General features: G+C 42.2%; 1 protein-coding gene across 4 annotated transcripts in view; it reads right to left on the bottom strand.

The window, feature by feature from the left end:
* TLCD4 (TLC domain containing 4) overlaps window positions 1-27,014 on the bottom strand; it is a 285,860-nt gene that overhangs the window by 140,778 nt on the left and 118,068 nt on the right. For 3 of the 4 annotated variants that reach the window (XM_069231485.1, XM_069231482.1, XM_069231483.1), the window contains exons 2-3: window positions 18,548-18,714; window positions 16,345-16,434 (exon numbers count right to left, since the gene is read on the bottom strand). In XM_069231485.1, coding sequence (XP_069087586.1) covers window positions 16,345-16,434; window positions 18,548-18,702 — 245 coding nt within the window. In that variant the 5' untranslated portion in view covers window positions 18,703-18,714. Of the gene's footprint in view, window positions 1-16,344; window positions 16,435-18,547; window positions 18,715-21,606; window positions 21,671-27,014 lie in introns of all 4 variants that reach the window. The other variant, XM_069231484.1, reaches the window with a different exon arrangement.

The following is a 27,014-nucleotide window of genomic DNA, read 5'->3' as shown; positions in this document are numbered from 1 at the left end:
TAACGAAACTGGAGGGCCCCCCTGCAAAATACACAGAGGCCCCCCCTCCCTCCCAGACCCAGTCACGAATCCAGTCAGTCTACTGTGCTAAGGGGCCTCCTGGAGCTCGTGGGCCCAACTACACGCAGGGACAGCAGTGGCTAATGTTACTGCACACAATGGTTTACATGGTTCTGACACTACTTTCTTCATTCCAAGTCTGTCGAGGAATGTGAAACTGGAAACAGATGAATGAGGCCGCTGGCAAATTTTTCATTAGGTATTACATAAGGCATTTGCACGAGGAAACCACTGTGTGGTTTTACCACAAAATAATTCCAACCATGTTAGAATGAAACAGGATGTGTATTTCTGTATCCTATATATTGGAAACCATGCATGATTTGATAACAGGCCATGAGGACAGATCTCAGGGCTAGGGATGATTCAGAATCTTACACAATAAAGGGGTGAGGGATTTTTATTGATAGGCCACATGCCTGAGAGGGGGGTGGCCCTGCTTGACGCAGTTCCTTGAGAAGGTGGGTTTTAAGTTCCTATCTGAATGGTAGGAATTATGAAGCAAGCCTAATGTGAGAGGGAATGTTATTCAAGATTCTAATTTACGAAAAACAATAAAAACACGGCAATAAATTCAAAAGCAACACACTGAAAGTAACACAGGGACTTTATTCAATGTGTTTCACTTGATCTTTTTTGCTGTACTGTCTTTGTCTATTCTTTCCAAATTAGCACCATCATAAGTAAAAAAACAGTGACACTATATTTTTTTCAACTGACGTGCAAACTTAACATATAATGATAGGTGATACAATATGCATTAAGAATAAATATCAAATATTAATAGATTCAGCCAGAGGAATGTCCTGAACATTATTAATACAGGACATTGATACCTAGACAAAATAAAGATACAGTTCATGTGGTCCCTAATTTGGGCAATATATTTGACTAGAACATCATTTCCTACTAAATTAACCACAGATTTAAAGTCCATTTAATATAATTATGCTCTGCATAAATTATAATGTGAAATGTGTTTCATCCTCCGATGTGAGGAATAAAGATCAAATAAAGCCTTCCTCAGGTCAAGATAAAGTTACCTTTTGGGAAACCTTGCACATAACAAACTGTGCAAAAAAAATCTAAGTGATGCTTCTGTATGTTACTATTACTTTAAGAACATATGTGGTCAAGTAACTAACCATTCATACCAGTGACCATCCTTTGGAGTTGAACACTGTGGGGTGAAGTAAAATGGTGGCTTAATTAGAAAACAATTATTTCTGTAAATATTTAAAAGGTACGAGACCCACCATGTGCAACACTTGTGATTCTCCTTGTTAGTCTTAGCTGGGCACGTTTTAAGACCCAGCAGTGAAATGGCTGGAAAAATAATATATTGTATAAGTGTACTGGAACTTACATACGATTACTACAATGCTGCCAATGCAGGAGGTGCTATCACGTGTACTACTTGCAAACTTCTACAGGCCTCTGTTCTTCTAAAGCAGCAAGACGGAAATGCCCCCATGTTCCTTTGTGAGTGGTCAGTGTCCGTCACCCAGTATGCAATCAGTTGTGTTGTTTTGCGTTTGGGGTAAACAAGTCGACCCCAGTTGCCAGTCACAGTCCTCGGAGTCAAGGGTGGTTGACAGAGTGCCTCTGCATTGCAAGTTGTCACATAGTGCGTACTGGTACCAGTCTATGTTACTTTTTGTGGACACCCAATGTGATAATACTTGAGCAGCATTCCACTCTGTGCGGCATGTGAGTGCTGTTTGGCCATGAAGCATCATCTGAAAGGCTGGGTCCCATCGCTCTGGGCGAAGCCTCTCACAACTGGAGAGGGGCCCTGTCAATCTCCTGCTGCTAAAAAGAACAGAGGCCAGTAGAATTTCATAACCTGTACAAGTGCACATGGCAGCATCCCCGGTATGTTCCAATACACTTCTACAATATGCTATTTTTCTCCATTTTGATTGAGTCTTAACAAGGGTCCAGGTGTGACTTCCATAGGGAATCACAAGCGTTGCATCTTGGAGGGTCTCACACCATAAAATATTTACATAAAAATGTGTTTGCTAATTAAGACACCATTCAGTCTTCTCCCCGCAATGTTCAATTCCAAAGTATGGTCACCGCTATTAATGGTTAGTTACTTGATCAAATATGTTCGAAAGTAATTTTAATGGAGAAAAGCATTAATTTCATGTTTTTGCAGAGACCTAAAAGATAACTCCGACTTGCCCATTTGAACGTTACATCGGAGGAAAAAACGCATCAGCAAGTTTTAATTTATGAGGAGTATGAATTACAATAGATGGACTTCAAACCTACTGTGAATTTATTAGGGAACATAGTTTGAGACAAAGAAATACACAGCCTTCATTACGGACCAAATGAACTGTATCTTTATGTTGTGTATACATGAATTTCATTGTATTAATAATGTTCACGGCATTCCTGTGTCTGAATTTATTCATATTTACGATTTGCTATTCATGTATGGTGTATCTGTAATTATTATATGTTATGTTTACACATGCCAGTTCAAAAATCTATTGTGTCTTCAATTGTTTGTCCTACAAGGGTGCTAATTTAGAAAGAATATAAAGACATAATATAGCAAAATACGATTAAGCGCACTACAATGAATAAAGTCTGTATATTACCATCATTTAGTTACTTAAGAATTTGTGACTACAGTGGGCTATTATTTTTTGTATGTTATGTAACAGACCCCATCCTTATGGGCACCAACAGGCCCCTACCCTATATTGCTAGGTTTCCACATCCTAGATGGGCATATGTGAAGCACATATTACAAAAACTAAGAATGAAGTCTAAAATGTGGACTGCCACTATGTCAGCCGTACACAAAGTCACCCATATTGATCAGCACCAAACACTTTAACAAGCAGGTACCAGAGAATAAGCAGGGACTGGATTTAGAATAATACATTAACTCATCAATATCAATATAGGAAGTGAACTTGGCTGGATGTAAGAATTAAATATATTTTAAATGTTTTGTGGGGAGTTATTGAAATAAGGTCAAAATTTAGCTGGTCAATATTTTGAGTCCATGCTTTTGGAGTCTGTTTTCACAATTAAACCTTTAATGCATAGAGGGAAAATGCTTCATTCTCCCCTCCTTGATTTTAAGAATGGTGATGTCACACATCCTTCTATTACAGAGGCAGTCAGAGGAGGTTAACGTTTCAACCAGGAATGCTGATGTACCGGTTTTTGCTGTTTTGTGGGTGATGCAACAGATTCTAAATATAATGTATGCCTTGTAGGAAAAAAACTTACATTTTAGAGCGTACGGTTGGACATTTAACTCCACAGTGCGCAAAAAAGAAATGCAGAGCGCAAACAAAGAATTTTACATTTCAAAAATATATGTTGTACACTTTTGTTCTTATAGAAAGTCAAAGTAAAATGCACCAATTAAATTTGCAAACAATTTTGGAAGATACTGGTTCTCCAAAAAAACATACTAATTTTACACAGAACAAAGAATAGCATAAATAATTACACTTTCGCACATCTGAACAAACTAAAATGTGTCTGTTGTGTTTGGTTTCCAAGTAGAAATTCAGCTGTATTGTTTCTCACTCAGCATTTTAATACTTAACTAACTAAAAATAAACCATTGAGTTAGGAGTTGGCTGGACCTCTAAGAGCCGCATGTTGATGTCTCAACAAATAGTCAGCAGCGGCTCCTTAACAGGAGCTTCAGCGTGCAACCCCTGCATCCTGTGAGGCCCCTGCGCATTTTCAAATTTAGCAGTGTTCATGAAAACACAAGTTTTTTTTTGTTTTTTTTTTCATAAACACCGCTATTGCACAGGTAAGCTTTCTCAGCCTTGTCTCCAGGTCCCTGATGACTGGAGGAGGAGTGTGCTGAGCCATGATCCAGTTACAGAGTTTTGTTAAAAAAACAACAACACTGTAGCTGAGAGTCTGGACTGTGAATGTCTGAGGGGCGCCGTTCAACTTTGATCCCCTCAGACAGGGACAATACATTTTATCTAGCATACATACTGTGCATGCCTCAGACAGCACAGTATGTCTGCTAAAACGTAGCTGTCAGGTCGCACATCAGTGCATCCCTGACGACAATGCAAAGTCATACATGACAGCAGGGGCAGGATTCTCACCAGCACTATCTCAGCTTCTCATTGGAGTGTGCTTCCAGTACTACCAAGAAGCTGGGAGATGGCTTGAAAAGAGTCTTCCTCTGAAACCTAGCCCTGAGGCTTTGTCTCGCTCCTCATTAGGAATCTGAATTTGAGAGTGTGTATGAAAGTAAGCACTTGAGACAGCGATGGAGTGTGAGTGTGTTAGAAAGAGTATTTGATTGGAGGTTGCGAGAGGGAGTGAAAGGAAATTAGGTGCGTAGCTATCAATGGTACAGCAGGTGCAGTTGCACTAGTGCCCAGTCAATGAGTGTTAGAAATGTTGTCTCTGGTTAGGAGTCAGTTTGCACTCTGTCCAAGCAGGGACCCTCACTCTCTATCAGGGCAATGGGGATACACATTTAGTTAACCCCTGCTCACCACCTTGGTAGCTTGGCACAAGCAGTCAGGCTTATCTCAAAGGCAATGTGTAAAGTATTTGTACCAACACACAATGTAATACAGTGAAAACACTACAAAGCGGACACCCCACCAGTTTAGAAATATTTATTTAAATCAAACAAGACCAAAAATGTCAAAAATCCAACATACACAAATCAAGATGTGAATTTTCAAAGTAAAAAGCGTCTTACTCCATAGAAAGCAATGGAAACGTTGATTTTACACAAAGTACCTGGTTTGCATCAAAAATGAAGCTGCATGGGCAAGCGTGTGTCAGAAAAGTCTGCGATGCATCAATTCCTTACTCGCAATTGAGGCCGTGCGTCATTTCTTCTCCGGTCGGGTAGGCAACGTGTCGTGTTTCTCTTCAGCAGAGAGCGATTTTTCGGACAGGGCACCTCAGATCCGTGCAGGTTCACTATGACTTTGATTTCCAGCGAGGATGCGTGAGAAATCCAGTTGCACAGTGTTGGAAAACCGCGCTGCATGGGGTTTACATAATTATCAGCAGCTGCAAGCGGGTGTTGCGTCGTTTCTCCCGCTGCGATGCATCAAACTCCCAGCCGTGATGCAGGTGGAGTGTCAATTCTAGCCATGAAGCGGGCGGAGTGTTGTTTTTTAGCTGCGTTGCAGGTGGTTCGTCAAAAATTTCCCCGCACAGTGTTCTTTGTGTGACTTTCAGTCTTTGTTCTGCCAACTTCACTTTTCAAGGGCCCAGGGACTGGATGGGGGGCCACTTGGCAGGGCAGGAGTCTCAGCATAGAGTCCAGGTACTGGCAGGGGAAGTCGTTGATTGCCCTGAGACTTCAAGACAGGAGGCAAGCTCAGTTTAAGCCCTTGGAGATTCTTCTCAAGCAGAAATTCACAACAAAGTCCAGTCTTTATCCCATTTCACAGGCAGAAGCAGCAACTGCAGGATAGCCCAACAAAGCACAGTCGCAGGCAGGGGCAGCACTTCCCCTCTTTAGCAGATGTTGAGTGGTCAAAAGTCTGGGGTTTTGGGTCCAATACTTATACTTCTTTCTGCCTTTGAAGTTGCCCAACTTCAAAGAAACGTCTCTGTTGTTTACAGGATCCTGCTTGGTGCAGGCCAGGCCCCAGGCACACACCAGGGGGTTGGAGACTGCACTGTGCGAGGGCAAGTACAGCCCATTCCGGTGTAAGTAACCACTCGTCCCTCCACTCTAGCCCAGATGGCTCATCAGGATATGCAGGCTACACCCCAGTTCCCTTTGTGTCAGTGTCTAGAGGAGACTAACAAACAACCCAACTGTCAGTTTGACCCAGACAGGGAATCTATAAACAGGCAGAGTCATAGAATGATTTATGCAAGAAAATGCCAACGTTATAAAAGTGGCATTTTCACACTAAATCTAAAAAACAACTTTACTAACAGATGTATTTTTAAATTGTGAGTTCAGTGACCCCAAACTCCATATTTCTATCTCCTCCCAAATGAAAACTGCATTTTAAGAATATTTAAAGCCAGCTCCCATGCTAACCTATGCGAGAGATAGGTCTTGCAACAGTGAAAACAGACTTTGGCAGTATTTCACTGCTAGGACATGTAAAACAGATCAGTACATGTCCCACCCTTAACATAAACTGCACCATGTCTAATAGCGAGTGTGTAAATGTTAGTAAGTGGGAATGAGAACCAGTGAGTAGGAGTATGTTTTTGTGCGAATAATAGTAAGTGGGAGTGAGTATAAATGAGAATCAGTAAGTGGGAGAATGTGAATTGGAGAGAGTGAGAGGGAAAAGAGTAATCATGAGTGGGAGAGAGTATGAGTGAGGCAAATAAAAAAATAAACAAAAAAACTCCTGGTCGGTATTATGCCATAGAACTTTCCAAGATCACCAGCCGCCACTGTGAATAATGGAGTAAGCCACAAGGCAGCTCGTGAGTCCAAAGAGGATGACATGATGCTGTGAACTAGAAGCATACCTGAGTAACAAATGCGGGTGCGGCAGAGCCTCAGAGAAACACTGAGAGCCTGTTACAGTTGAAAAGAAGTGCAAAACTGAGCTTGCAGCCAGAAGAACACCCTAACAAGAGACATCCTTGTTGAGGTCTGTGGATTGCCCGCCCTGCATTCAGGGGAACAAACAATGAACCAGGTGTGCCCTCCTTCGAAAGATGCGTCTCCGATTGGAACTTAGTAAGTGCCTCCTGATGACAAATATATAGCTGTCAATTTCACACAGCGATATTTACAGTTTTTCAGTGTACTTATGTGTGAAATGTCATGGCCCTATTTGTGACAATTTCTAATAGATGGAGAGTCGCATCTGGTTGCCAACACAAAAAAAGTGTCTGTTGATTCTGGGCATGGACATACTGCAAAACTTCTTCTTCTTTTTTTTTTTTTTTACTTTATTTTGATTTTGTGCTGTTTCATAAGGCAACAAAACATTACAAACATGAGCACAATCACAGGAGGTCATAATAGGAACATCATCATAGTCCACATATGAAGTCACTCAGCAACAATTCAATAGCTATTTGAGAATATTAAGGGGCAAGAGGACGAAGGGTGCGGAAATGCAATATGTAGCAGCAGTATGAAGTGTAGCCCAGACAGAAAGTGAGGCAGAAATCTCTTGGGCATTAGTCATCCAACTCCTCAGTAGAACTGTCTGCATTAGCTCCACCGAGAGGGGGGCCTGGATTGCTGTGTGATGGTGAATTGAGTCAGTCTCACTCAAATACTCAGGACGATAGGGTCAATAGATAATTTCAAAGTGGTTGCCAAATGTCCCTTGGACAGGAGGACAGTGGCTGTGGCGCTGCATAAGTACCACTAGTGGTATCACAATAAGACATGTCGTGCAGCCACACGGATGTGGTAGGGATTGTATTGCTCCCCCTGCGGAGCGCAATCTGTCACTTCGCGAGGCGGAAGGCCAATGCGACAAAATGTTAGATAGACTGAGATAATGGCCTAACATATAGCCCAATAATGCCAGCAGTGGGTTGGGAGTGAGCACATGCCCTGTCATTTGTGTGAGAATGGTATGCACAGAGTCCCAAAATGCGCGGATCGGTGAGCAGCTCCAGGTTAAATGAACAAAATTAGCTTTCGCAGCTGACCATTTTGGACAGGAATGTGGTCGGGATGGGTCTAGTTTGGCAAGTCATTGCGGTGTTGTATAAGTGCGGTGGAGGTACTTGTAGTGTAATAGTTTGTGCCTCTGGTTGTTGGAGATAAATTTGGTCTGTGCACAGCACCAGTACCATTATTTATCTGATATACAATACCACAAGTCTCGCTCCCAGGCAGATCTAGGTTTCTCTACCCCCACGGTTCTTAGCTTGAGAGCGGTACCGTGTAGTCGAGATATCAGGTATGTGCTGTCAGGGGCTACAATAATTAAGAGTGGAGGGAATTCAATTGGTTGGTGTGTGTAAGTAGGCAGCGTAGTGTGCTGTGTAAACCATGTAGGTTAAAACTATCCAGGTATGTTGTAGCATGTCCCTCATTCATCGTTGCGACCGTTTTTAGTAAGACCTTCCTAAAAAGGTCAAAAATCGTGTGTAAGTGACAGGCGGTCAATACTTTGAGTTAACCGCTACAGCGTAAGTGAGAGCCACCGATTCCCCAATAGGGGAAGGTGGGGGGTGGGGTGGGGGTGTAGGGGTTGCGGAGCACAGAATTTCATGGCCTAGATAACGGTCTAGCTTGAACCAAGTGCAGCATGAAGTGTAAAGCATCTGGATTTTAGCTGGGTCTTGGGAAGGCCTGCGAATGCTCATATTTAAGAAATTGCAGCCGGGTGCCTGGGTGGTACCAGAAATTGGCAAAGTGTGCCTGGGCCACTAAATAAAAGAGATGAAAGTCTGAAACCTCCCCACTCGTATGGCAGAGTTAATGTGTCCCATCGTACCTGGGGCGTTGGCCAGCCCATATGAGCCTCGTAAGCTGGCTAGGAAAAGTATTAAAAAACTATTGTATAGCGTGATCGGAAAATTGAGAAATAAATATAAAAGCGGGGAAGGACCACCATTTTAATAATAGCTACCGGCCAATGAAAGGGGGAGGTTAATCTATCTGGGACGCAAGTTTGTCAACTGCTGGGCCGTAGTTCAAGTGGACCACCTCAGCGCTTCAGAAAAATGGCTAGATATTTGGGCGGGTCCTTATACCACCGCAGTGGATAGTCAAGGGGACTGGGTATAGTTGCATCAGTTAACGGAAACAATTCTGATTTGCTCTAGTTGATAGCCAGACCAGAGAAGGCACCAAATCATATTCACCTCTCTAATAAGAGGAGGAAGATTGAGGGGGGAGGGTTTCAGACAAACAGAAGAATATCATCTGCATATAGGGAAGGTAAAAGAGGGCCTCTGTGAATTCTTAAGCTCCGATCTAGGTGGCAATCCTGGAAGTTGCGCACCAGTGGATCCATAGCAATGATAAACAACAGTGGGGATTAAGCGCAGCTTTGCAGTAGAGTCTGAGTAAAGCAACCAAATCAAGTCTCTGAATCCATTTGGTATTCCCAGCTTTGCTAAGGTGGCATGGATGAAAGCCCATTCAAGAGAATCAAATGCTTTTTCAGCATCTAAGAGTAATGCCACTGATGGAGACCCCTGGTTGATCCCTGCGAATATGGTGCATAAATTAATTACTGTTGAATGATGAGAAACAAACCCAGATTGCATATCGGAAAGGATTTTGTCCATGAGGAGAGACAGGCAAGTAGCGACAATCTTGGCTAATATCTTATTATTGTGATTCAGCAGCGACAGTGGCCTATAAGAGGCACATAGATAAGATGGCTTGCCAGGTTTCAACAATAATGAAATTGCAGCCTCTTGAAGGGTATGGTGGAGAATTTTCAGCTCTATAGGCTCCAAGTATACTTCAAGCAGATGCGGGGTCATGATATCTTTGTAAGCTTTATAGAAATCACCTGTAAAGCCATCCAGTCCAAGAGCCTCCAACCTGCTTGAGGAATCTATGGCTTGGGAAACCTCATCGCATGTAACAGAGGCAGACAAAAACTGTTGCTGGCCACCATCTAGCCACACCATGGCAATATCCAATAGATAGTTCGTCAGATCCGCAGCAGATGGGTTAACATGTGAGGTGTACAACTGGCGATAGTACAATGTGAATTCAGAAACAATGGCCTCATTGGTCGTAATCTCGGTGTCGTATGCACAGTATAAGGCCGTAATATACGGTGCCTGATATTGAGTGTGCAGGAGATGAGCAAGTGTTCGTCCAGGTCTCTTTCCTTCCCTCTACCGGGGGACATGTGCATATTTACCGAGATGAGCAGCCTCTCGCGCAGCCAGATCATTGAACTGCTGCAACAATTCCGATCACCCAACCAGGCCAGTGTTTTGGGCCTTGTATATTGCAAAACTTGAGAGCAAAATACTTTCCTCTCAAAACTAACACAAACCAAAGGCAACAAAGGAAGATGGCTGTAGAACCCAATGGCGCAGATCCTCCTATCAGGGAAGGCTTCAAGCTTGACATAAAGACTGATTTGAATCATTAATTTAACCGAGACCTTAGAGAGTGAAGGATCTCCATATCCATTGACATTTCTTTGATTCTAATGGTAGTAAGTTCACCTGACAGTTGGACTAGAGTAGTGGTCCTTAAGCTCTGGGCATCTGTGAATCGTCACTGAATCACTACTGGAAGCCGGGGACCCTCAGCCTAGGCAAATTATATGATTAGAACCTCAAAACAATACACAAAACACAGAAACAAGTATGTATCAAAGAAATACACAAATTCTGATTCCTTTTAATTCACAACCAAAAATGTACACAAAAAAACAAACACAATTTAAAAAAAATTATGCCAAGGTTATAGCTTTCATAATTTGGTTCCATTTCTAAAAAGATAAAGCGATATGCTAGATTCCAGCATATGACTCTCTTTTTTGCTCTAATGTATGCACTCTTTTTCAGAGTACACAAGTGTCTACTGCAGTAACAAAATATCAATACTAGATGTTTGCTGTACTTGTGCTGGTGCCATCAATCTTGTTTTTAATGGTACCCAATTAACTTTTGGCCCCTAAATTCAAATTCCTACACACTTACAGAACTTTTTAAAACAATCAATTTTTTCTTTCCATTTATGTACACTTTAATACTTTGCCATTATTTAATTCTGTGAATAGTTGCAGATAGTGTAGACCCCCTGAGTAGGGGTTGAGTACCCCCAAGGGGTCACAGACCCTAGGTTAAGAACCACTGTACTAGATTATACACCCAGAGATGCCAAGCACTTGTGAGATTTTGAATGATGATTTTTTTGACAGTGCAGATAGTCTGAATGAGGGAACAATTAAGACCAGTGAGAGAAGGTTCCTGTATGGAACTTTATTAGCAATTGTTGCTTTATAGATTTAACCTTATCAGAATTAGTTTGGAGGAGGTTTGGAAGGGAAATTAATTCAGAACCATCAATAGATCACCACTTTTGAAAAAGGCCAAGAGGGAAAATGTATACGTAGCCCTGAGACTAACTGCATGGATTTAAAATATTCACATTTAATTACAGGGAGTTGTATTTGCCAGCCATAAGACTGAGGTTACATCAAAAACTACAAGAACATAAAGCAGAAATTGTACTCCTTCATGTAACCAGTACAATCCTTGCTAATCTGCAACACATGGACAGCAGAATTATATGAATAGGTGGGAAACAATGAGGAATAAAGATAGACCAACAAACCACATAGGAATTTTTGTGAAAAGATATATGTAAACCAAAAATCAAAGCTCCCAAGAGAATCCTATATTAAGGTCAGGATGGGTTGGTATCTCACTTCAGACAAACTACACAGCATGTTCAAAAGTAACAGTGACAGATGTTGGGGATGGAGTGGAGAGGAATGCAGCTCATTTCACATATGGTAATATTTTCCAAAACTTTACATATTTTGGGAGGAGGTTCTATTGGCCATAAAATAAATTATGGGATTCTCACTCCCCAATGACCCAGGAGTTGCGGTGGTTAAGATGAAATAGGAATCTTGGTAAAACAGACTGGTAATTGATGTTCCAAATAATGGTATACACAAAACTAGTAATAAACAGAAGCCAGAAACAGGAGGCAGTATTGATGAGACTCATCCTGTTTTCTTCCAGTAAAAAACAAGTAAGAAACAGTCCAAACCTAGCTCAATGACATGAAGCTTGATGGCTTCAAAGCCAACTTTTAGCCAATTTCAAGTAACTTAGATACATCCTGGACACCAAACTCACCCGCAAGGAACACATTTCAAGAAAACCTAGACAGCCTAGTATTTTCTGGGAGGAACATTTTACTTTCCTTAGCTACGGAAAGTGCTAAGGAAAGTAAAATGTTCCTCCCAGAAAGTTACTTCAGAACTGGTGTTCTAGCCTGTGCCCTCTTCCTTCTAGATGTTGGGAATACCCTGCTCCCTGGCCTCCTGGAATCCACACTGGTAACCCCTTAAGGTCATTCCATGCGTTGCAGCACCTCTCATCCAAGGTCTGAAGAAATATGACCCCCCCAAAACCCCCATCACAAGAAGCAACCCTGCTCCTCTGACTGAAAAGCTCACCCATATCCAGGACACCTTCAGACTAGAGGCAGAGGTGAGTAAAAAAGAAAAAACAAGGCATCAGGTCCATGCACCTAGTATATGGAACAACATAATATCAGGTGCACCTCAACCTTGCTCCTATTTAGGTAAGAGTTAAAAACACAACTCTTTAAAGAACACTAATGATACAGCAACAGTACACATCTGCTCCCAAATTGCCTCTCCAATCACTCAATGCTGGTATTGCACTTGTCCTTGTACAGCAATCTGCTTCCTTTTGGCTCGGTGTGCACTATACAGATAATACATATACACAAACATATCGATTTGGCTGCCAGTTTTAAACTATATAAAGAAAGAACGTAGAGAGGTCTCAAGCCCTCCAAGCTCAATATTATTACATTAATTTGACTGAACCTAAAAGAAATACACTTAATCACAGTCTCACGACCAATCATCTAACATGACTATGATAAAGGCAGTGTATAGAGTCAGCTGGCCTAGCCGTAAATACAAGGATGTACTGAAAGGTATGGGGGTAGTTTAATTTTTCTTTGCAAAATATCTCTGAATATTAAAGGGCAAAGTGCACAACCTTGTGCAGAAAAATATGAACTGCTTCATATTTATTCAAAAACAAGCATGTCATTATTAAAGTTGAATTGTAATCTGAGGTGAAATGTCAATAAAACATTTAAAATAAAAAAACAGCTCAGACAAATCAGAGTTTGTAAATATTTTTGATAAAACAATTATAAAATGTGTGGAAGGGTTTCCAAAGTTGTGGGTTTTCTTTTCCAATGGCCGGCTCCAATTTTAATATTTTATTATAGAATAATCTCTCTATTAAGACCCTCATATTGATTATCCATGGCCAGGCATCATCAACTACTCCACTTTATGTTTAAGGATACTGATATGCCATTTTTTGTTTCATTGGTTTTGTTTAAGCTGGGACATTTACACTTACTGAGGCACAGAAAGATGGATGCTACACTGAGGATTGGGTCAGTTGTTTGTAAATACAATTCTTTCTTTTTTTTTTAACTGCACCAGTTTGTTAATTTCCAGCCACTCAAAGGCATCTGAAAAGTCTGAAGGTGTAAAAAATTTGACTGATTCCAGGAAGCCTGGCCGGAACCCTGGTGATCTGTTGCATCTAGTCTCAATTGATGTGCCTTTCGTTGATGCTGTAATGTTAGAAATTGGATCTCTAGTTGGCAGAGGTATGCACTGTGTCCATGTAGGGAACACAATCCTAGTCAGGTTAAGTCTCAACACAACCCAGATTATCCTGTGCTCATCCTCTGGTAGCTTAGCACAGAGCAGGCAGCAATGTGTAAAGTATTTGTGCAATAACTTATACAGTAACACAGGGAAAACATCACAAAAATACACCACAAAGGCTTAGAAAAATAGATAATACGTATCTGAATAAAATAAGATCAAGATGACACAAATCAAATATGCACAAATCGAGTTATCACTTTTTAAAGGTTTAAATGAGTCTCATTCCTCAAGAATCAATGGTTATATCCTTGTAACACACAGTACCTGGGTTGCATAAAAAAATAACAACGCACTTGCACAGTAGAGGAAACGCATTGAAAAATAAGGCGCTGCATCAGATTTTCTGGCATGGCACAGACGATACATTGTTTCTTTCCATGCTGCAAGGTGATACGTCGATTTTCGTGAGCGCAGCCTTGGTTCCTCACTGCAATGCGGTGATATTTGATTCCCAGGGACGATTAGTAGAAAATCCTTGACACACTGGTAGAAAGGAGCAGTGGCTGTGCCAATCCGGTAGGCATTGCAGTGATTTTTCAGCAGTGAGGCAGGTGCTGCACCAGATTTCCAGTTGCGAGTCCAGTGTTGCTTTGTTCTGCTTGGCGGTGCAGCGATTTTCCACCTGTGATGTAGGTGCTGGGTCCATTTCTCCAGACATTGCGTCAATTTTCCGACACACAAGGATTTCCTGAAGGAGTGAGGTCTTTGTTGGCCATGAGACTTCTGAAACAGGAGTCAAGCTCAATCCAAGCCTGTGGAGAGCAGTTTTGGAGGAAGGCAGAGTCCTTCCAAAAGAGTCAGGAGCACCAGGCAGCAGAGCAACATACAGGAAAGGAGTCCAGATGAGTCCTTTGGGCAGCCAGGCAGTCTCTCTGACAGTGTCCAGGTGTAGGTCCAGAAGTGTCTGATTTGGTGGGGTCAGAGACCCAGTTTATATTATCAAAAATGCCTTTGAAGTGAGGGAAACTTCAAAGAGTGGTTTTGAAGTGCATATGTTCCCCTTTCAGCCCAGTACTGCCTACTAGAATCCCTGTGGGGAGTTATTAATCCTTTGTGTGAGGGCAGGCCACTAACCTTTGAAGTGTAAGAGGGAGCCCCTCCACCCTTCTTGCCTAGGGAGGTCCATTCAGTATGCAGATGAATCCAGATGTGACTGAGTGTTCTTGTTTATGGTTGTCTGGGTGGAATGCACATGGGGAGCTGCCAACCGGCACAGACCAGAAGTGGATTGAAGACAGGGATGTTAGGCACATATGATAGTAAGCACAGAGAAATGAACACTTTCTAAAAGTGGTATTTCTAAAATAGTAATATTAAATTCAACTTCACCAGTAAGCAGGATTTTCTATTACCATTCTGGCAACACTAAACATGACAGGGTGACTCCTTCCAGATCAGAATCTATCACTTAAATGTATATGAGGGCAGGTCTAATGCTAGTCTATCAGAGGGACAGGACTCACAGTAGTGGAAAATGATTTGGTGAGTTTTTCACTACCAGGACATGTAAAACACATACGTACATGTCCTGCCTTTTACTTACATAGTACCCTGCCTTATGGGTTACCTAGGGCCTACCTTAGGGGTGACATATATGTGGAAAAAGGGGAGTTTAAGGCTTGGCAAGAAGTTTTAAATACCAAGTCGAAGAGGCAGTGAAACTGCACACAGAGGCTTTGCAACGGCAGGCCTGAGACATGGTTAACAGGCTCCTTATGTGGGTGGCACAATCAGTGCTGCAGGCCCACTAGTATCATTTAATGTACAGGCCCTGGGCACAGGTAGTGCACTTCACTAGGGACTTACAGGTAAATTAAATATGCCAATTTGGTAGGAACCAATGTTACCATGTTTAGGGGAGAGGGCAAATGCACTTTAGCACTGGCCAGCAGTAGCAAAGTGTGCAGAGTCCCACAACCAGCAAAAACAGGGTCAGACAAAATGGAGGGAGGCAGGCAAATTGTTGGGGGATGACCACCCTATGTCTGTCAGGTCAAACACTGTACGGAGTGCTGTGGGGCCAGATCCCGTCATGCGGATAATCTTGGAGGAATGATAATATTCTGAGAAAGGCACTCTCAGTAGAGGGTTACAAGCTTTCTCAGTGGAAAAGGGTAATAAATATAGCAGTGGAATGGGCTGAACGGCTTGTTTTGTAAACAATAAGCAGAGTTTTTATAGAGCTTAGGAATACCCCTTATGGTGGCAGCTTCAACTGGAGAGAAACCCTGGTAACACAAATTAAAATCTCGCAGCAAGGGGAAAAGGTCACCAATAGGGGATTCTTGGGTAATGGTACTGCATCATAGTAAGGGTCCCCCCAGCCAGAAAATGAACTAAAGAAGAGGCAGGATTCAGAGGTAATTTTTATTCAAGATGGTTACTTCCAAGGGCTTGCAGTGATTAGACTTAACACCATGAAGCGCTGAACGTTAATGCCTGGGAGAAACAGTGGGAAATTGGCGGGCAGTAGGTTGTTGGTTTCAAGATTGTGCAACCAGATCGGTTATCTTACGGCCAAAATCTATTGCCAAGATCTATGAAATCTATAACCGATGGATTGGTTTTGGTGATTAACAGACAACAGCACACAAGCACCAGGAAAATAAGCAATTCCTCATTAATAAGACTACTATAGTGATATATAATAAGACTATCTGTACATGGAGACAGCATTGATCATCTGTGGGTCAAAAATTATATTTCATTGTACAGCTGTGATATTTAATTCCAAACCACAATTAGCATTGGTGGCATGAGGGGCATATAAAAGATCATAGTGAATTCAAAAAGCAAGCGATTACAAAAGCCAAGTCCATCAAACAATATGATGATTCCATATCAAAGGAATACCAGCCAAAGAGGAGAACATTGAAAGAAGACAAGATCTAAAAATATAAATTGAAATAGCATGTCTTACCATACCGGGTCAGCGTTCACAGCATCATCAAACCATAAAATATATAAACAGAAGCATCCAACCACCAATGCATGGAACGTGGAAACAGTGCTGAAAAAAAAGCAAAAGCTTAAACCACATGAACTTTATGGTATTTCAAGTTATGAGTGTACAATATCTGCCGAAACAGTAAAGTCAGAAGTTGGAAAGAAATTGTGCATTAGAGGTGCTGGAGCTAATCTACTCTGATTTAAGGACTTGCAATCCGCAATTACTTACAACATATCAATGAGAAACTGTCCTTCATGCTTGCCCATGAAACCACTGTCCCTAAATTTCAAACAGTTGGCTTGTGTTGCCTCCTTATACTGGGTCTCTAGTTTGAGGTAGCAACCCAGTAATAGGCGCAACACCCACATTCACTAACAAGGTTATGCTTTTTGTGCTGGTACTAGTGGAAAATGTGAGAATGAGGTCACACTGGCAGAACCTGTTCAAGAGTGTGGACAAATTTCTCTCATAAAGATCCTAAGGTATCTCTTCCTTTTTTCTTGTTTCCCCTCCTTTTTATTTCTTTTTTTCTATTTACTGGTTTTCTTTCTGTGATGTGTTCTTCTGCTTTAGCCTACCTTCCAGATTATTATTATATATATATATATACACATATATATATATACACACACACATATACGATCGGGTATGGAAAGAAAACCCATAATTTGACTGTAATATTGCAATCAATGGAGCTACACTTAGGTCTCTCATAGATTAAGGACATGATATTAGCTTTCAGGCAGAGAAGTCTATAGGCACCTCCATCCTTGGATGTGATGCTCATGGTCTGTTGAGTGACCATCACTGTTAGATAGAGAGTAACCGTGTTGGATATCCCTTCCCTCCCTTGCATATTAATTTCTCTTTTTGCCCAGCTTTTTCAAATCTGATGTTTAGTTGGTAGTCTGTGCTAGAAGTCTGCTATTCTAAACTCACTGCCCTCTCATTCGCCTATCTATTTTGATGTGTAGTCTGATGCATCTTAGTTATCTCAAGGTTATACTTTAGACACTTTGGCAATGTATGCCTAATCACACATGGTGATCCATCTCTACTGTTTGCTTCTGGACTAAAACTTGTGGTAAAGAAGTCCACTCTGCCTACCTCCCCATTATTGTTTTTGTACTCTCGTTTTCCAAGGCATGCTGCCACACAAATTTGCCTCTAAGATATTTGAAGCCTTTATCTCAACCTTCTCGACTGACTTCTTTTCACTTCATGCTTTCTGGTTGGCAGTGTCTAGCTGGGACACTGTCATGAGGGCAACCATATTTTCTCCAGAAAGAAATATGGTGGCAGTTGAATCCAAGGCCTTTTCAAACTCTGGTGATCTGTTACCAAAATGGCCTAAATGAGCACAACAGCACTGATCCCTTGGTTCTCCTGGTGATGGGGTGGCTCCTCAGCCTCAAGTAGCTTCCTTACTGATGTCACATTCCATCCTCATCAATGTCACATTGGCCTTCAATCAACATGGTGTCCATTCTCCAGAGAGCATAGGTAAGGCCAGAGGCCCAAAGCTGATGCATTCATATAACAGGGTAAGGAAGCACATGGCGGAGAAGGAGGAGACACAATCCTCCCCAGATTAAGCAGCTCACAAGTCCACCAAACCCATACAACTCTACCATCCTTATGACCAGCATTCCTCAATACCCAACATGCAACACGCCTTCCATAAATGGTAACTTTGAGACACAAATGACTGGATTAATGGGCTGCTCTGTGAAGTAAGTAGGGCCCATAGTTGATTCCTCTGGTCCAACATTTCTGGATAGCACTCAATCAAGGCCCAACAATTTTCCACACCAGCCTGCCTTTCAAGTGCTATCAGCAAGATTCCTGTGAAGAATGCTGCAGCTTGGAAGATTGCAGACCGATCTCTCTTCCTGTGCCCTCTTATTTTTTGTTTATATACTTGCAATTAATATGTCTTTTTAATGTGTAAGCTACACATGAATATCGTACAGCATTCAAACTTAGAATCAACTTTCTCGTATGACTCAAATGCTGCTCATGTATGACTTACTCACGCCTGGATAAAAATGTGTTCTTTTGTGTTGGGTTGTACTGTAAACAAAACTAACCTACATTATCTAGCAATACAATGTAAAAATGCACCTCTGGTAAGAGTAATGCATTCCTGCTTCACCACCTAGTAACAATTTACCGTGAATTCCATTCAATTTTTTGCTTTGAGTCCAGCCTCTTAAACCCAGACGTTAAGCGAGATGAAATCCAAGTGCTGACGACATGGAACAGAAGCTGAAACACCACGAAGCTTGTTACTGAAATGGCAATTGTCAGCTTGCTGAAGGTCGGCATGGTTCTCAAGATCTGAAAATGGAAGAGAAATGTGTTTCAGCAATTTCTCTGAAGCCAATTATATGGTCACTTTTGAATTTAAGCAAGATGATTATGGTGTCAGAAAGTGAGTGATGGTCACAACCAACTTTATTATACCACATTAATGACTGTTCAGATTTGAAAGTTTTTTATACAGTTCTGTTGTTGACGTGAGACCCCAAAGTGTAGGCATTTTTTGGTTCAGTAAATAGCACCTATTCTGGGTTTTTGGGAATACCATGCAGATTGTGGTGCTTTCCAGACCAAAATCCCCAGGTCCCAGTAATTAGCAGATATTACTGTACACAATGGAACTGTCTGTGGCACAGTGGCAAGCAATTACTATACATATCTAAATTTCAACTTGCTACTTGTCTGAGTTTTGCAAGTATAAATGTCCACCGTTTTAAACTGGTGATTATTCCACAGCAAACTACTTTAATTTACTGCTATACAATCTAGTACCCACACTTTATACAAACAAATGAGATCTAAAGTATAGTCCCTTAGCTCTACAAGTAGTCCTTTCTAAAGCATACTGCTCTTCAAAATGACACACTACATTGGTTCATCAGAACTATAGTATGTATAGTTTCACAAATCTCGCCACTGAATTCTGCCTCTGTATTGGAACGGAGCAATACTTCAGAGTTGGAATGTTTTAATTAAATGTGAGAAAGTGGATTAGTTAAGGCTAACAATAGGTTTCAGTAATTTACTCCTGGAATTAACCCCTGGTAGCTATGGAACATAGCAAACAGGATTATCTTAAGAAAATTTGTAAAGCATTTAGAAGTACCAAAAATGCTAAAAAGTCAAAAAACAAAACACAATAAAAATTCCACTACAATACATAAAAATAGAAAACTTTGACTTAAGGAAATTAGAAAAATCCAATAATGGGAACCAGATGTATGAATTTTTGAAGTTTGATTTACATTTGTGTGCAAAAAACACAAAGCACCAGCTGTGGGAAACTGGTCGCACTAGACCAGGAGAAGAGTAAGCTATGAGGCAAAACCGCGTTGGAGCAAAGGTCAAATACGAGACCCAGGTAGATCCTGTCAGTCACCTTTGGACTTAGAAATGTTTCTGAATAAAAGGTGTTGAGAGTAGGGAGCGTGGCAAACTGGATCCGAGTCAGGATTCAATGACGGCAGGTTGTTGAAGAGCGAGGTACTGGTGTAGTTATTAAAAAAGGCAGGAAAGCTCTAACTGGGCAAAGCCTAGCATCCATGCCAAGGAAGGTCTCAGCATTGCTCTTGATGAAGCCCTTCAGATTCAGACTTAGAAGGAAGTCATATTTCCCTCAGCGGAGCAAATCAGAAAGTTGAATCCGACTGGTGAATTGACGGTGGTCCTGGTCTCCCAAGCTGGTTGTTCAGAGACAAAACTGGCAAATAGTTTTCAACTCCCATCTTTTGCAGTTTGGGCAGGAAGAATACACTACAACACAAAATCTAAAGGTCCCAGGACCTTAGGGACAGCACTTAGGGGTCAAGACTCACTCCAGGAGAAGCCACCATCAGGATCCAGGGAAGGTCCAATTAGAAGTGGTCAACTGGGCTCTTCAGAAAAGGGGGGCTTCTTGAAGCTTTGGTGTCACTGAAGCTTAACAAGAGGCCAGCGAACTGGCCCCTGGAGTCTACTTCTTGCCTCCAGGTACAAGTGGGACAGATCCAGCACTTAAGGTTCTCCTCGCAGGACACAACCTAAGGGGCAGTCCTTCTTCTGTCTTCCAAAGATCCAGCAGTGTTCGGAAGAGGGTACAGAGGGAGCCATATTTATCCCAGTGCTTGCCGGTGGGTGGGAAACTCCTGGCCACTCCCTAACCAATGAGTTGAAAGTTCCCAGGGATGGCCTTACCCACTTTTGCAGCGTTTCCTGTGTGTCTTACTACCAACTATCACACAGTGCCCCTCTCTACCTATACCCAACACGGCAGAACCTTTCTTCCCCTGTGCGGAGCTCCTTGTTCACCGAGAGGTGTCGCTATGATAATGGGAAAATCCTCTGTTGTGGTCACTAAAAAACAGTTCTAGAGAGCAGCTCCTCTCCCACTGGGAATGGTGCCTGGCTGGATGATAGAAAGGGCAGGTCAAGGTGTGAGCTACATCTGCTAGAGATACAGTAGACATCCACTGAAGTTAATTAAGTTCCTTGGCACAGCCCAAATGGCCATCCCTTCTCCATTGGTCTCAGCTCTGGGAGCCATTTCATACTTATTCAAGGAGCCATTTAGCTTCTACGTGACTGTGAACACTGGAAGGAAGGCACATTTTGGCTCTGGCAGGAAAATGACAACTTTCTTAAAGTGTAGGTTCCAGGAATGCACACTATCCCGCTTCTTTTTGCCCTAGCGATTGAACCACTGGTGAAAATCATAAGGGAGGACCCACTAATCAGCGGACGGGCTTGGCCCACTGTATATGAGGACTGCATCATCTTGTATGACAATGATGTAATCCTATGTCTGTCCAACCCAGCCAGTGGTGGGCCCCTGTGTCTGCAACTGCTGAAGCTCTTCTCTGAGGCCTCGGGCCTGACGCTTAACCCCAGCAAGTCCGTGCTAGTCCCATTGCACCCTGTAAGGGTCTGCTGTGATTGGCAGGACAACATCCCTGTTCGGCGCAACAGCTTCTGATGCCTGGGTATCACTGTGGCCCTTTTGCCTGAGTTAGCATGGTCACTTAACATCACACCTCTTGTGACATGTGACCCACCACATTCACAATAACCCCTTTACATGCTTACTATTATACTACCAACTAGTACTCAACTTTGGTTAGAGTACCAGTATTTCAACAAATCTCTAGTCATAGGATCCTTTAAAAGTTTGTTCCTTTGCTTATTCAAAAGGTTTCACATGAAAGTCAACCTTACCTTAACTTCGGGGGCTGTCAGCTTCCTGGTCAAGGAGAGGGACGATGGCCTTTATAGTCACATACTGTACATAAAAGACACAAGACAGAACAACAAGACATGCCAAACACAGAAGAAAATAGTGGGATGTCAAATCAAATTTTGCATACACTACTATTTTTGAATGCTTTGTTGATTACGATAGTTGCCTCATACACCTCCACTATATATGGTTGAATGGTTTTGGCTATATGCTGCTTAAAATCACATTCCAGTAAATTGCTAAGATGGCTGCATAAAAGGTGTTTTCCCTGGCCGCCTATGGTATAGGTGAGCTGCAATGGCCCTTACGTATTTGTGTCAGTAAACCCATTGCTCATGGTGCCCCTATGTAGTTCAACTCCAGATGCATACTGTTCAATGCAGAGTGCCCATGTCACACCACAGGCAATCAAATCTATCAAATAGAGATAATCGAGACTGGGACTCGTCCCTTCTCTGGGCATTTACAGCAATGCAGCGTCTAACAAAAAAAGACACATTGACGCTTCAATCACATTCATACATGATGCCCAAAATATTCTGTAACCTCTGTAACGGCCCCCTGCATTTCGCACTCTCAAACACATTGTATTCCAAACGGAGCCTCATTTTACTCACAACTCCAAAAGGTGCATCGACCTGGAAAACTTCATACTCCCCGTCTTTACTGAACAGTATGAGCGCTGTTACCAAGTCGGCCTTAAATACTCATGCGACTACTTCGACCTGTTTCAATTTCTCGATACCAATGCCTGGAGCCGGCCATCAGTCCAAAGCTGCACTCAGTATGTTCCCATAGGAGACAGCGCATACCAGGGTTGTTATTTGGTTTAATACATGGGGTGCTGGAACTTGTATTACTATAGTGGAAGGTGAGTATGCTCCACATATTAGAGTCAAACCCTGCGTTCCCAAACAAGTGTGCACATCCCAAGAATTGCCCAAGGGATACTCCTAAAGGATACTGGGACGTGAACTCCCAATGTAGGCTGGTCTAGAGGTAAGGATTTAATGAGGCCAGTACTCACTGCCAAACTGCACTACTTCTGTTCCGTTATAAGACTACCTTTACCAAAGATGCTACACCGGTATGCTCAACAGCATTCGTCATTACCAGCCTCCACTCTGTACATTCCCTCTCAATTCAATTTCAATCAATTTATTTATTTATTTTATGTTTGGAACTCTAAACGAGATACACATAATAAGAAAATAAAACATACATATATATATATACAAACATGAACGAAACTATCAAAATACATATATCAATAAAGAACTGGCCAAAGTATACAAATATAATAATAATATGATAAAATCAGTAATAATAATAAAACAGTTTGTTCAATTAATCTCCCACAATTGAGGCTACTTTGGGCCATTCATCCCACCACCTTGCTCCCATGTCTTTCTTTGTCCACCCGAAAAGAACCATTATGCATCTTAAAACATATGTAAAAAAACATTTAAAAGAGTTTAAAACTCTATGACAGAACAATTCATTTGGAGGGTTGTACAAGGCTTGGAGAAACTCCGGTGCTGACAACAGAGAGAGCTGAAGACAGATGGGTCTTAGCCATTTACACCTATGGGGGGTGAGGGAAGGACCAACAAATAGGACATGATTTAAGTCTTGAGTTTCGGCGGAGCAGAAGTTGCACCCTTTATTTGAACCATACCATTTTGGCAACAATATATTTAAAGGTAACAGCCCCATATGCAGCAGCAAACAAAAACGCCTCACCCCATGCGGTAAGTTCCACATTACATAAGGTTGTGCTTTTTTTGCTACTAATGATTTTGAGAAAATCTAGAACATTCTACTTTTTGCACAGCTCTCCAAGTCCAATCGGTAACTTAAACACAATATTGCCCGCTTTAAGCCACTTTTTAAATGTGGGGAAGGGATAGCCAAGACCTGATTGAAGTCTTCCTCAAGCATTTCTAGGGCATATGTAAGGTTTTTGGAGAAGGTATGCCTGAAGGCATTATTTTCCGCAACAATGTATTTTTGCAGTAAAGCCCTTAGAGTGTTATCCTCAGCCTTCATGAGGGGAAACAGCCCAACGGACGACCCGGCTAGTCCCTGGGCAAACACACTTCTTAAGCCCAATTCCAGCCTTAGGGCATCCACCGACACAGCTGTATTTACAGATAAAAGCTTTCTGATGATCTTAACCTCCTGGAGATTCAGGAACCTCCATTTAGATGAACAGCTAAGAGATGGGCAAAATGCCTTCTTTCCAAAGCCAAATATAATGCCCCCAAACCTCTTGCTTGAGCATCAGTTTTAGATTTGTTAGAGGTAATGTGGGCTACATCACTAAGATTCCCACATACAATCTTCCCTAAAAAGGTGTAAGAATTTACAATTTCCTGTTTTTGGTTACCTAATACCCAATGGAAATTAGAACATTTTACTTTTTCATTACCATGGAGGTGCAAAATCTTGCTCTTCAAAACATTAATATTTAAAAAGTGGGACTCAGAAAACTGTGACAGAGATTGAAGACGATTCTGTAGGCCTTTAGGGTTTAGATCAAAAATAATAATATCATCCGCGTATAGTAAACAACAAGCGGGCGTCCGCCTATTTGGAGGGAAAACCCTGGCTTTGAGATAAAAAGGAGTCTGAGACATATAAGGAAAAGAGTAAGGGGGCTAGGAGGCATCCCTGCTTTAATCCATTCGGAGTAGGCATCTCGGGTGATAAACCACTGTCTCCCCCCCCCCCCCCAAGAGGATTCTGCACCATGTGGAAGAGTGAAGAGCAATCAGCAACTCAAGGAGGGTGGGAGGAATACCCAGAGTGGCCAGTTTTCCCCATAAGAGTGATCTATCTGCTTTTTCGGATGCCGTTGAGAAATCGATAAAGGTGGCGTAAGCCGCTCCGCCTCTTAATTTCACATGCTTTTCAAAAATGACTTGTAACACAACAATATTGTCTTTTGTACCATGGTTGCCCCTGAACTCCGCTTGCTCCAAGGTGATATTATTCTCCTCTGCCCATTCAGTGAGTCTCGAGAGCACACATTTTGCAAAGATTTTTCCTACTACGTCTAGGAGGGCGATCTGTCAATAGTTAGCAGGGCAATTAAGGTCGCCCTTCTTAAATAATGGTATAATAATGCTACTGGTTCATGAGGTAGGGATACGTCGAGAGATAAAACACCTACGAAAGACGACAAATAAGATCTTGCTCCAGGGACCAATATCCTGTTTTACTACTGAAATGGGCACACTGTCAGGGCCCACTGCAGCAGAAAGACGCATGGATTGAATAGCTTGTTCTATCTCTTTCACTGATGGGTACGGGGTGGAGTGCTGAAAATACCACCCCATTTGAGGCATACAAGAAGGTGATGAATTCAGACCACCAGGCAGTCGATATGGTGACTGGAGAGGACTGAATTCTAGTTCCACACCCCAGGGCCCAAACATTTCTAGCTTGACCCTTTACTGCTGCTTCCCTGAGAAGAATCCAGAACTGGTTACAAGCATTTCTTGTGATGCGTAGCTTTATACACTTACTTCTCCTTTTTAGTAGAGCCACCCTGGTATTTCTTATGGCTGAGTAGCCTAGATACTGTGCACAATCCAAGCTGTTTATTCCCCTGTTTAAGGCCAGAAGAGGACGCAAGATAATCCTCTGGCTACTTTTGGGAATGCTCCGGGAGAGTTATTTAGCAACTGAGACATAACTTTTGTAAAATTAATCAGTTCATTCCCCTCCCAGGTATCAAGGACTATAACCACAGAATCCAACGATTCCCTGACGCCCAACAACCTTCTGGGATCCCACTGGGTCCTTCCTGTCTTTTTGTCAAAGACTGGGCTTGCCTCATTCAACTCCTGAGCCCCGGTCATTAACAGATTCAAATCTAGTGAAAATAAGATAGGGTTATAATTACTAAGCAGAGCGTTCATGACTTTTAAATCAGCTAACAAAGAGAAAGTGCAATACCCCAATATCACATAGTATAAGATTGCCTTTCCCCCGGGAGCAAGGTGGGTAAAGGAGGAGGGGGAGTCAGATGGAGATCTACCATTTGCGATAATGCAGTTGCTTTCCATGAGAAGATTAAGCAAGAGTTTCCCTCTTTTATTTGTTCTAATCGAGGAAGGGAAGAGGCAGGCTGGAATACACAGGGCTGTCTCTCTCTCTCAATCTCGCAGACTTGCGATATGGCATGGTTACATATCTTACAGTTTAGGTCACCCACCAAGACTATAAATGGAGGGGACTCACTAGCCATAGCATTTTTTATGTAGGCAAAAATATTTTGAATCAAAACATCGAAGTCCGAATCAGGAGGAATGTAGGCATTTATCAATAATAGAGAGGTAGAACCTGTATTATTTTGCAACTGGAGAGATAAGGCCATAAAAAGGTTACTGGGGTCTTTAAAACATTCAAAATTCCACTTAACTCTAGTTGACAGTAGAGAGGCCACACCTCCCATAGAATGCCCCCTCCTAGACGGGGCAGCTTTGCAGTCGATAACATAATAATCATCGCACAGTAGATCTCCATCGGCCCATGTCTCCTGAAGGCAAATCAAATCAGGTTTTAGGGAACTAAGGGACATTAACTTTTCCTTTGCATAATTTATCCCTGCTAAATTCCAGGAGATCATATTTAGGCATTCGCTAGTTAAAGTAGCTGGATAGTGGTCTGGACCCCCACGCCAGGGTCAAGACGCACAGGAACCCACTCCACCCATCTAAATAAGGGACACTTTGGTCAGGGATAGCCCGTATCTCCCGCACAAACACCTGTCTATTGTTTCCAACTAAAGAGACTTTAAGTGCCTGCCTGTCCATTCTAGGCCTGAACTCATGGTGGCCAGGCTGATTGTAGGACTCAGATACTGGATAGCAATCTGTGGGGTTATCTAAGTTTTTTTCCCCAGCCCCCTTATCGCTCTCCCTGGTAAGACTACAGCTTAGAAAAGGAACTACATCAATACCCCGGCATTGCAGAAAGTCAGCATTTGAAATGTAATCCTTGATTTACAGCCTTCATCAGTGTCCAATAGCGAAATCAGGGCAATGTCATCACTTTGAATTGACTTCAGTGAGTTAGAGTCTGAAAAGCAGTTTAACATAGTAGATCTGTTAAAAAAATAGGTCAACATCGAAGAGAGGGGAAAAATCTAAAGTGAGGGAAGCCCCATAGTGACCCCCTGCAGTGGGAACCTCTGTCCATGGGGCATCCTTCAGCTCTCCTGAAGGCCCCAGAGGCAAGAATGCTGGAGCTGTTGGGTTCAAGGCAGGAGACCACTCAAGAGGAGCGGGGGTAATCACCCTCCTGGTGTCCCATCCATGCTCTTTTGAGGGTGGTAAGGTTGGTAAAGTTAGGCCTGGAGAGGGTCAGGGCTCTAAAG

Source organism: Pleurodeles waltl, chromosome 4_2 (genome assembly GCF_031143425.1).
Source record: "Pleurodeles waltl isolate 20211129_DDA chromosome 4_2, aPleWal1.hap1.20221129, whole genome shotgun sequence".
Taxonomy (NCBI): domain Eukaryota; kingdom Metazoa; phylum Chordata; class Amphibia; order Caudata; family Salamandridae; genus Pleurodeles; species Pleurodeles waltl.
This window is presented reverse-complemented; position numbering and strand designations above follow the sequence as displayed.